At 43.3% G+C, this 12,229-nt stretch overlaps 1 protein-coding gene and 1 long non-coding RNA gene across 2 annotated transcripts in view; one reads left to right on the top strand and one right to left on the bottom strand.

The window, feature by feature from the left end:
* Nucleotides 1–816: 816 nt before the first annotated feature.
* Nucleotides 817–4,127, top strand: LOC107183866. Its single transcript, XR_001514671.1, has 2 exons — nt 817–1,848; nt 3,499–4,127. It is a non-coding gene; the product is annotated as an uncharacterized LOC107183866 (long non-coding RNA).
* Nucleotides 4,128–9,884: 5,757 nt separating this feature from the next.
* Nucleotides 9,885–12,229, bottom strand: part of SCP2 (sterol carrier protein 2) — an 87,598-nt gene continuing 85,253 nt past the window's right edge. The window contains exon 16 of the mRNA XM_006768329.2: nt 9,885–10,466. Coding sequence (XP_006768392.1) covers nt 10,371–10,466 — 96 coding nt within the window. The 3' untranslated portion in view covers nt 9,885–10,370. The remainder of the gene's footprint in view (nt 10,467–12,229) is intronic.

Genomic DNA, 12,229 nt, shown 5'->3' with positions numbered 1-12,229 from the left:
GTGTGTGGCCCACACTGCTTTCCAGTCCCCATCCCTCCGCCGTGGAACTGGACCCCGTTTCGGCCCCGGCACCTGAGTGAGGGACGGGAGAGGGCCCCTCCACCAAGAGCCTCTGCGCTCAGTTTCTTCCTCATGACGGGTTTTGCAGCCGCTCCAGGCGCAGCACCTTTCTGTTCCCTCTCCCACCCCGGGGTCCTGGGCCGTGGCTAACGGGGCCGCCAGCCAAGACCCTGCTGAGTTGCTTCCCGGAAAAGTTCCCGGCCCTCCCCACACTCCTTACCCCCTCCTCGGCCCTGGGCGCACAGCCTGGCCAGCCTTGAAGGACGGTAAATTGGACAGGGAGTGGGGTGCCTGTGGATCCCCGTCGCGGGGAAACGATGGGGGTGAGGAGTGAGTCCCCACCATGTTGCTCCCAGGAGCTGAAAACGTTTCCAAGTCAAGGAGCATTAACTACTAGCAGCTGAAGCAACACTGTTGGCGCCAGGGGCTTTGGCAGTTGAACGGGGTGGGGCTGGGTTTCGGTGGTACTTGGCACCTCCACTGCCCAACAAGGCTCGCCCCCCATACCTGCTCTGGCCTTGTGGGCAGGGCACACACAGACACCTTACCCAGCTGCCCACCTGCTGCAGAAGGAGAAGCAACTCAAACTTGGGATCACTTGCTCAACCTAAATTGCCAAGGCTGTGAGAGAATGAATGAATGAATGAATGGATGGATGGATGGCTCATGTGAAAGCTCCAGGCCTTTCACTGGCTTCTGCTACCACATCCTGACTGTACCACGTGCATTACTCTGTACTTGTCACAACCCTGCAAGAGAAGAATTTGCTGTTGCCCCCATTCACTGCTAAGGAGACAGCCTTAGAAAGGATGTGGATGAGAAACTGAGTAAAATGGCCCGTTTATCCTTCCCCAAAGCTCAAGTTCTTTCCACGATGGAAACAGGCAGGTGATTTGAGCAGGCAAGTGCAGAGGCTGGGTTCGAACCCAGGACTGTTTGTTTCCATTATCTCAAAAACTCAAGAATTTAACAAGAATGGGAAGGAGAAATATTTTGCCTTCTTTGGTCTCATATTCTAAATCTGAGCTCAAATTTATGAGCATTGGTATGATTCACAGACTGGACAGGGGCCAACATAGAGCTGCATCTCGTGTCTTCTCAACATTGAGCTTAGAGTCAAGTGGAGCTAACAAGGGGCTACTGGTTTGAATACTCATGAATTAAAGAAAACCTTCTAGAAGAACAATGAGAAATAGCACATACCAAGTTCCTACTAAGTGCCAGGCACAGTGTTAAATCCTTAAATATTTTAATCATCTCAACACTGTGGGGAAGGTATTCTGTTTCCTGTAACTGCGGAAGCCAGCCAGAGGGCACACCACATACCCGGCCCCCCTCCCCGACCCCAAGAAATAGGCTCTTCTGTGGAATGCCAAGCCAGTGCATGTCCATACCTGCTCTGTGGCTGCCCAGTGCTGTAGAACAAGCTAAAATCACCTGTCTGAAGTATAATATGGAGGAATCACTTTGAGTGTCTCTGGTGGGAAATGGGGGCAACCATGGTGCTCTCAAAGCAAACCCTCTAACTTTCAGAAGGGCTGTAAAGACAGAATTGATTTTGAATGGCCGGTTTCCTGAATCTACTTGTGCTGCTTTGGCTCCTTTGAGCTGCCCCCTCTGTTTCAGCTCCTGTTTAAGTGCATAGTGTCAAGTACCAGCTTCGGATTTAACTTGTGTTCAAATCCCAGCTGGGTCCAAAGGAAGATAAAAGTAGTACCTATACCTTACTGAATGTCTGCATTAATGAGAACATGGGAGCAGAGGACTCTGCACAGCACCTGGCACATGGTAAGTGATCAATAAAAAGTAGCTGCTGTTATTATAAACCACCACCAAGACCTGCCTAAACATGCAGGAAACGGGTATTAAAATAGAAATGACACGTGGCAAGGATGATACAGAAACCTCTGCATTGCCCAGGATTGGTGCCTTCTAATTCAAAGCAACAAGAAACAAGAATACTCAAGAGGGGAGGAGTAATGACATACATATGGCCAGAGAGCTAGGAGTAAAGGAAAAGAAGACTGCCCTAGGGGTCTGATGAGGGAAAAGGGGACATAAGAAATAAGATCAGGGAGACGAGGTGTTGCTATACTTCATCATCAGAGAAGAAAGCAATTCCTCTTACTCTGAGGCTCAAAACCTTTCCTTATTAAGTAGAGTAGCAGAGTCCCAAACACCAAACTATGGCAGCAGCTTGATTTTCTGGACATTTAGAAATCAAATCACATGGTGGTGTTTTGTGTATATGGATTCCATCTGAAGGATCTCAACAAACGACATTACATAACAAGCAGGGTATGATGGAAAAACCACAGGCCAAGTCGGGGACAGAAGTCTTCTGGGCTCCTGTAACATCCCATACAAACTGTTGTTGGACTTTTCTGCCGTCTATTGTTTTCGTCTCTTTCCCCCACTGGATTCTAAACCCTCCAGGGCAAAAACCTTATGTTCTGTAAGGTCCCTTTCTAGCCCCAAAACACCATCATTGTCAGAGGCTGAAGGGACCTCCAAAGATGTCCATACCCTAATCTGTAGAGCCTGTGAATATGTTACACTACACGGCAAAGGAACTGCAAATGGGAGATTACCCTAGATCAGCGGTTCTCAACCTGTGGGTCGCGACCCCTTTGGGGGTCAAACAACCCTTTCACAGGGGTTGCCTAAGACCATCAGAAAACACATATATAATTATATATTGTTTTTGTGATTAATTACTATGCTTTAATTATGTTCAATTTGTCACAATGAAAATACATCCTGCATATCAGATATTTACATGACGATTCATAACAGTAGCAAAATTACAGTTATGAAGTAGCAACGAAAATAATTTTATGGTTGGGGGTCACCACAACATGAGGAACTGTATTAAAGGGTTGAGGCATTAGGAAGGTTGAGAACCACTGCCCTAGAATGTCCAGGTGGGCCTAACCTAGTCACACCAGCTCTTACAAACAGAACTTTACCTGGCTGGAGGTAGGAGAGATGAGGCAGAAGGGGGCATCAGAGAGATTTGAAATGAGGACTCAACTAGCTTTGAAGATGAAGGAAATGCAGGCAGCCTCCAGGGGCTGAGAACACCCCAGGCTGCCAGCAAGGAAGCAGGGACTTCAGCCTCACGGCAGCACGGAACCGCGTTCTGCCAACATCCTGAAGAGCGTGGAGCAGGTTCTCCTCCAGGGCCTCCAAGTAAGAGTCCAGGACAGCCAACACCTTGACTTTGGCCTCATGAGATCTGGAGCCGAGAAGCCAGCCAAACCGACCCAGACTTCTGAACTACATACATTTGAGTTAAGCCACTAAGTTTGTGATCATCTGTTTCAGCAGCAATAGAAAACTAATAGGAACGTTAATAATTAAAACTGCATTTCCCCACACATCATTTCACTAAACCTTCCCAATAAGCTTAATCGTGTTATTGTCTCCTTATTTTAGGGAACTGCAGCTCAGGGAAGGATAAGCAACTTGCTCAGGTGACCAGCTAACAAGTACTTGAGCCACAAATCAAACTTTGGTCTTCAGGTTCCAACTCCAAAGAGAGCTGGGTCCCACACTGCAGCTACCATTCTGTGGCCTGAACAATCTACCTTAAGATAAATAAGAAATGGACTAAAAAAAAAAAAAAAAAAAAAAGGACAAAAATGAAAGAAAATCAGGCTGCTTTCACAGTGAAAATGTAAAAGCTTTTGGATTCTCCTTTCTGTTTCTTCCAAAGATTTCAAGTCGGGGAACAAGTCAGAGTAGAGACAAGTAAACATAAGAAGGTTCCCGTCTTCTTTCTGGCCCATAGAAGAAAAAAAGGTTTTGATAAACGGCAAAAGGAGAAATCCTCAAAAGAGTGGCTGTCCAGGAGCTATTTCCTCCCATTGAGATGCCCTCTCGGCCACTGCTAGGGTGCGTCTTTCACAGTGAAATGCAGCTGGGTTTAGGAACGTCTCTGGTTGGGGAGTTCAGGCCACTCGTGACCAATATTTAGTGTCAGGGAGTTCGCCCGATTTTCAGTCTGAAATTTCCCGTTTTATATTTCTTCCCTTTACTTCTAATAACAAAGAAAAAGAAATCTCCCCTCTTCGGCCTTCCCATTTCTTAAATATTGGTGAACTGTTATCAGACTCTACCCTTGGATATCATTTTGCCAAGCTGAAGTCTCTTAAATCAGCCTTTCTCTTCGACTGCGGTGTCGTCATGTCTGAACTTCTTTTCCACTTATTTAAGTTCTAATGAGGTGTTTCATCCTGAACCAAGAGTTCTGTACCCTGCAGAAGGGGCCATATTCTAAAAGGTGGATTATACAATAACCAACTTGGTAGTTGGTTAGAACATAACACTACTGCTTGCTTCTCCGCCTGCAATTTAAATAAACAGCAGACTACAATGAATTTCCCCCAATTTTACATAAAAGCTTTTGGCCACAAATTCAGGAACTAAAAGGTCAAGTATTTACTACATGCTGCTGAAAACAGCACTGTGAATATTTACAAAGTATTTAAATGACTATTAATAGAACAGACAGACTAAATAGACATCACTTTTTGCAATAAGTTTTGGATATGATACATTTAAAAAGTATATTTCTCCAAGAAGTCTGGCTAAAACTCCACACCATATTAAACTTCCTGCCAAATGGAATCAGACGCCACATTTCTTAAGGTCCAGAAATCTGGCCCAGTATTCTCCGCTCTTACCAAGAACTAAAGAGCTGTTTGTTTGCAGCAGTCTCCAGATAGATATTAATACTGGACCTTTCCAGTAGATTTTGTAACTCTCTATTGAGAAAAACTCTAAAATTTGGCCAGATGTGGCTATGGTTCCTGATAGCACATAAATCTTTCAGGGCCCTCATTAGCTGTTTAGTACTATAACCCAACTTCCCAATTCATATCAATGGGGTCTCTAAGCACACTCAATCCCACTGAGTAATTTATCCAGAGGTACAATCTGGCTGATTACCTTTTCCCCCCCTCCTTTATTTCTAGACAATAACATCAAGCAACTTCTTTGTGTTCAAAGAGCAACCGTACCATGGGCAGCTAGAACTATAATCTTTGGCTGAAATGCAAAACTCCTGAACATCAGACAAATAATTCTAAGTTCATTCACTTAGTTACAGATACTATGAAATGTTAATGATTCTTGAGGGAAAATATAAGAATATAGACAGTCTATAAAAAAATGCAACTTGTCTCCAGTCCTGAAGCCAGCTGATTATCCGAACTCAAGGATTGTCACAAAATGTTCCATTCCAATGAATAAATTGCTTCAGGTCCAAAAAGTTCTTTTTCTCAAATAACATTAGGCACCACCTATCTATTGAGTACCTACTATGTGTTTGACATTTGACAAGAATTGCTAATCCTCACAACCAACAAGGTGTGAGGGTTATTATTCCTTTTTTACAGAGGGAGAAACAGGCTCAGAGTCATTACCTCTAAGTCCCAAAGCTGCATGAGTGCCCGAGCTAGGACCCAAACCCTCATCTGGTGGGCTCCAAGTCCTCCCACTATACCAGACTGCTCTAAGTGTATCATCTTCTGAAACTGCTTAGGTTTCAGAAGATAAAGCTGTTAATTATAGGATTTAATGTTGTATCTCTTTTTTTCTAAGGTAATATATATGAAGAAAATAGAAGTTTATATGTGATTGAACCTTTGAAGGTATTTTACAATTTAAAAAGAACTTTAGTGATCACTGTCCAGTCATTTCTTCAAGAAACTTTTACTCATGTGTATTCTGGCAGACATGGTATTAAGGTTAGAGACATGAAGATAAATGACATAGAGTTTCTTCCCTTAAGGTGTTCACAGTCTAATGAGACAATTTTTAAAAATGCAACAGCATCCGCCTTGTGCAGAGGAAGAAACTGAAGGCTGGTGAGGGTTAAGTGCCTTGTCCTAACTTAGCTTCTAGGAGGCAGACTGGACCTGATTCCAGATTCTTCTGATCCCACCTCACTCTGCCCCCACCACCTCCACCCTCCTCTTCCTAATCATGCTCTCTGTTGTTTTTCCACATATGCAACAAAGACTATGGAAGCCTGAGAGTTGGAATTGTCTAGACAAGTACAGCAACAAGACCACTGACTCTAATGCATACAGAACCCACTAGGCCACCTTGTAAAAAACATGTAATAAAACCACAACAAAGTGACTTTTCGTATTTATTACTTTGGGCTGCTTCAATCTTCAGTTGAACTCTGTTCTGAGAAGCTGCAAATATTTTCAAAGAAAGAGCAGGACAGGTCACGCTAATGGAGAATTTTTAATGTTCTCTTTCATCATCAGGGCACCAGAGGGTCATTGTAATAGAGAATGCATTTCTGTGGCAAGGTCCCTATCCTCAGAGATTGTTATTCAGCTTATCTTATTTACTCACTTAATGACAGTAAGCCAAGACTGTGCTGAGGGTATCAAAACGGATGCATGTGATGCAGTTCTCCCTGCCCTTGGGGAGCTCTCTGTTCGTGGAGACAGAAACAAAATTATTACAAAGGAATGGTTAGCTCTATTCTGTCAGTACATAGGTGACAAACAGGGACAGCTTCCTGAAAGCTAAAGGTATGAAAAGGATTTTGCCAAATGGATAAGGTGAGGGGCGGGGCAGGGAGAAACTGGCGAGGATGGGCACAGAGACCGGCACGTACAAGATGGCCTAATTTAGAACTAAAAGAATTAACTAAAGTGCTTGCTTACTACCAAATGGAACTCTCCTGTTCTTATTCATAGCTCTTTATGTAACCAGTTCCCATCTTGCTTTTATCCCTACTACTCTACAGATTTCGTAGTGATCACCAATGACTTCTACGTTGCCAAATTTAATCCAGTAGATGATTTTTAGACGTCATCCTACTCGACCTCACAGTAGCACAGGACACAGTTGATCACTCCCACTTTTTGGTTTTACTGTACTCTCTTCTCCGGAAATTTCCCTCCACCTCTCTAGCCTCTCTGCCTCATCCCCACTGCCAGATTCTTCCTCTTCTACCTGATCTGTAAAGTTTAAGGCTTACCTCAACGCCCCCTCCACTCCCTAGGTGATATCAGCCATTCCTGTAGCTTTAAGGACCACCCCTATGCTCGACTTCGGAATACATCTCTTGCTCAGCCAGCATGGCTCAGTGATTGAGTACTGACCTATGAACCAGGAGGTCACTGTTCGATTCCCGGTCAGGGCACATGCCCAGGTTGTGGGCTCAGTCCCCAGTGTGGGGCGTGCAGGAGGCAGCTGATCAATGATTCTCTCTCATCATTGATGTTTCTCTCTATCTTTCCCTCTCCCTTCCTCTCTGAAATCAATAAAAATATATTCTTTTAAAAAAGAATATATCTCCAAGTTGACCTTACCTCTGAGCTCATCCTGTAAATCCAATTGCCTGCTTGCTAACTCCACTGGTAAATCTCTCAGGCATCTCAAAGTTAACAAGTTCGTAAGTGGAGCCTATTATTTCAACCACTCTCCCTAAAACCTGCTTGTCCCCTCATCATCCCAGTCATGACCTGCTATTCACCCGGCCTGTCACCGGAAGTCATTCTTGCCCCTACATCCAGTCACCAAGTCTGTCAGCTCTACCTCTGCTTACTTTTCCACTTCTGTTTCCATCACTGGCACCCTATTCCAGGACACCATCTTCTTGCACCTGGGCATCCACTCCTGCCCCTACCCTCAGTACATTCTCCGCAGGGCTGCTACAGTGACTCTAAATCATTTCATTCCCATGCTTACAGCCCTTCTGTGATGTCCTTCAGTTCTTTCACAAATATTCCAACTCCATTCTCCTTCTGGTACATGGTAAGATTGTGAAGTTAGGTGGGGGGCATGTGACTTTCTTTGGATAAGGAAGTGGAGTAAGAGTGACTTGGAACACTTCTGGGTGGAAACTTTAAGAGCCAATGTGTACTTTACCTTTTTCTCTTCCCTGCCATGATGGTCACAATGCTCCAGAGAGCAGCTGCTCCCTTAGCCCGATTCTTCACTTAGGAAATGATGGCAAAGTGGATATGCAGCATGAGTGAGAAATAAACACACATGAAGCTACACCTTCAACAGCTCCCAACTGCACTAAGAATGACATGCAAACTCCTTACCATACAAACAGATTCCAGTATAACCAGCTCCTACGTACCTATCCAATCTCATCTTGGGCCTGTCCTTCCCATTCACTATATTCCACTCACATGGGCCTCCTTGCAATTTTTGGAACACGCCAAATTTGGGGACAATATATGTCCTGCCAATTCGACTTCTCTTTCTACCCTTTCATGCAATGTTCTTTGTATGGTTCACTCCACAACCTTTAGATCTCAGCTTAAATATTACCTCTTCATAAATGTCTCCCTTACCACTTTATCAAAGGAGACCCCTCACTGTGATTCTCCATCCCAGCACCCTGACAATTTCCTGCGTGGCTCACCACAGTCTGTAATTATTATTCATCTCTTTGACTGACTGTTTCTCCAACTAAGACTGTAAGTACTGTGAGGGGAGGAACTCACCACTATCTCCACTGCCTAGCACTGTATCCTCCACAAAGCAGCCTATATAAGGTAAGCAGTTGATAATTATTTGTTCAATAAATGAACGAGTAAAACAAACACTCAAAAAGTAGGACATTAGAAAGCACTACAGACATCCTATCACATATCAGAGGCAAGAGGTAGAGGTAGTGGCGGGGACAGGAAGGGAATTCACGTTTACAGTGAGGGAACTAAGAATGACTGTGATGCACCTAACACTAATTTAGGTACTTCACATATGTTATCTCTCTAGGTCCCAATAATCATAGGACATCAATATTAATACCTTTATAAGTCAGGCAACTGAGGCTCAACCTGCTCAAGTAGCAAAACCAATAGCAGCAGTTTTAATTACTAAATAATTTTCTATTATACATATAAGTTGCACTTTTATGTAAATACATTTCTACTACAAGAACCAGTTTTTGGTTTTGTTTTTTCAGGCTCATCCCAGAGCCTATTTCAGGTGTCACTTATTATTTGGGGATAAGTGAATGCAGAATAATGTAGTAAATCCAAACTACAGATAAATCAGACATTTCTGTGGAAACTTTTTTCTTGAAGTCTTTCATCTCAGAGTCAGAAGCTACTATGATTAGGAAATAGGTCTGTGTTCTAAATGCACTTTATGGGACTTGAAATAAGCTTATATTGGCTTAATTTGCCATCTTTCCCCATTACCAAATGCTATTCTACTTGATCACAGAAAAGCTCAAAGTTCTAAGGGGCTCTGATCCACAGTCCTGATCAGCACAGGTTCCAACAAGCATCTAAAACTTAAATTGGCTTTTTGCCTCTGACCAGCTTCGGGCAAAGTAACGTGTTAACAACAGAAAGGTGAAGCCGGAATAACTCTCAAAAAGTGCTTCTGGGCTCTGAATAGACTCACAGGATGATCAGAGCATCAGAAACCTTACAGACCACCTACTTAAATCCCCTCTTTCAACAACTGAGCAAACAGGCCACGCAGGCAGTTACTTATGTGCCTGAGAAAAACAAGAGTCCTGGCTCCTGGTCCAGCGTTCCGACACCCATGGCTCCCTAAAGAAGACCTGCTGATTGTGTCAAAGTAACCAGGAGGCAGCATCTAGATGACACAGATTGGAAATCCCCCAGTGTTTCTCTTTCTCTTCATCTCCTTCATTTAGACAACCCTGGACAAAAAGGACAAACGCAATAAAAACAAAGGAGATCAGGAAGAGCAATTTTAATTTTCTATTAAACATTCCCCCAAGCTCTGATATTTTTTATTTAGATCTGGGAAGAAAATATCATTTTGATGGCACAAAATGCCAAAATTTCAATTGTTTTAATCCCAGCACAGAATTGTAAAAACTTTTAATGGAAAACAGATTAAGGTCATTAAGTGCACAACACTAATTTCTGGCCAGCTTCTGGTATTTGGTTTCTTCCCTAGTTCTCCCAAGGAAAACTTAAATTGAATCTTCAGCAGAATAATCCTCAAATATACTTCATAAGCAAAATGAGAGCTTTTGTTTACATAGTTTTTGGATTTTGCTGTTCCTAATTTTATTCTGGAATTCAATTTTACCCAAAACCATAATTACCATATTAACTTTGTAATGCACGGTTGTATGCAATTCAGCAAAGCAGTAGTACACCATCAGCCTCTATTTACCCAGAGCTTAGGATAAACAGGATTAGTCACACCCACGTAAAAACAAATCTCATGCTATTTGCCAATGCTTGGTTTCAGTCTAAGTTCTGACAGTGAAATACATGGATATATTTCTGTAAGTCTCATCTTGATTTTCAAAGGTAGGCACAGGAAGTTCTTCACAGCTTAGCTTTGCCCGGCTGGAGCTGAAGATTCTGTAACTTCATAGCCAGACCCATGTTGCCAGCGATTTTCAATTTGCCTTGAAAGAAGGCCTGAAAGTAAGAAGAAAGCAACTTTATTACTTAGCATTATTTGCTTTGAAAGTGCTGATATTTCTAGACTAGCCAACCCTGAGATCACTTATTTATCAGGTCTCTTATACTTTCTTCAAAACATGAAACTCAGCGTCCGGAATAGATTTAGAACCAGATTCTTCAACAGGAAGGAACTATAAAAGCCACGCTGTACTTAGAGCAGTCAAAAGGCACAGCTTTCCCAGATACCTTCTCTTAGAAACAGAGTCTGTTTTTCTTTTTCTTTTTTTTTAAAATATATTTTATTGATTTTTTACAGAAAGGAAGAGAGAGAATTAGAAACATCGATCAGCTGCCTCCTGCACATCTCCTACTGGGGATGTGCCCGCAACCCAGGTACATGCCCTTGACCGGAATCGAACCTGGGACCTTTCAGTCCGCAGGCCGACGCTCTATCCACTGAGCCAAACCAGTTTTGGCAACAGAGTCTGTTTTTACCTGCCTTCGCAGTGCCTTTTCCAAACACCAGGCTAGGTGGGCTCACACTAGACTGGCTTTGTCTAAAGAATTACATGTGGATAAGGAATATGAACTGAAAATTTCAGGAGTCTGCTGAGAGGAAAAAGCACATGCTTAACACACTCAAACTCTTGGAACACGGTAAGGATGAAATGTCACCAATCCCTACCCCCCCTTCGGTCTTCATGATAAAGGACTTATCCCTACGGAGGGAGGCCGACAGCCTGCTGAGACTGACCAGCTTGTGTTAATCTTTGGCTCAAGAAGACTCAAACCAACCCGTAACGCAGAGCCACAATCTGTCCCATTTAACAACGGCCTGGGATTAGATCACATGATGCTTGCTAAATTTATCATGTAACAAAATCCCGGGAAAACTTGGGAGAAATTGCAAAATCGGGAACACAGCCTGATCTCCCTGCTATGATCTCAGTCTTTTCACTGGATTCTTAAAGTAAGGGCTAGAATGCAAAAAGTCCCAGTCTTAGCTTTTTAACAAGTACATTAAGAAGTTAGGCGCTCTTCTGCCTCATCCAGGGGAATGCAGAGAGCCCTGCTTTTTCTACACCTTCTAGTAACGGTGACTAATTCCTTTCCCCCACCTCCTCTGTCTGGACAAACTAAATATTTCCTTCCTATATGGCACTCGGCCTTCTGTCTGATGACGTAAAGGTCAGGTGTCTCAGAACACAATATATTTAACATATGTCCTTTAAAAATATGAACCAGTGGTACCTGGAAGAGAAACTCACCATCCTTCCCTTTTTGAAATTAAAAGAGAAAATGACTCTGCTAATTATTATAGAGAACACATGAATCTCCGCCCTTCAGAGAATCCAAACGTAAGAATCATTTTAATCTGGCCCTAGGTGTTCCTTATACGTGCTTGCTGCTGGAGAGCACACTGCTCTGTTTCAACTGTAGCCAAACACTGAAACTGTAATTTCCACTGCAGCTAATGGTTTCCAGTCAGATCCTCTACGGAGCATGAGGGAAGGCCATTAGCACATTAGTAGAAAGGTCTGTCGGTTTTTTATCTTTAATTCCTTTGGGTGCTAACAGGTGCTCAAGAAAAACAAGCTGACACTTCACTCTCCAAAATGGATGGTAAACAGATAAAGTGAGCGAGCTCAGGGTGGCTGGTGTGTGAAGTCTGACCACCCTGCCAAGGAAGTGCATGGAGTGAGTGCACAGTGGGAGGAGGAGCAGTGGGTGGGAAGGAGGGTGACAGCCAGCTCCTATACTGGTGGCCTCTGTTCTGT

This window comes from Myotis davidii, unplaced genomic scaffold (genome assembly GCF_000327345.1).
Source record: "Myotis davidii unplaced genomic scaffold, ASM32734v1 scaffold79, whole genome shotgun sequence".
NCBI classification, from domain to species: Eukaryota; Metazoa; Chordata; class Mammalia; order Chiroptera; family Vespertilionidae; genus Myotis; species Myotis davidii.
This window is presented reverse-complemented; position numbering and strand designations above follow the sequence as displayed.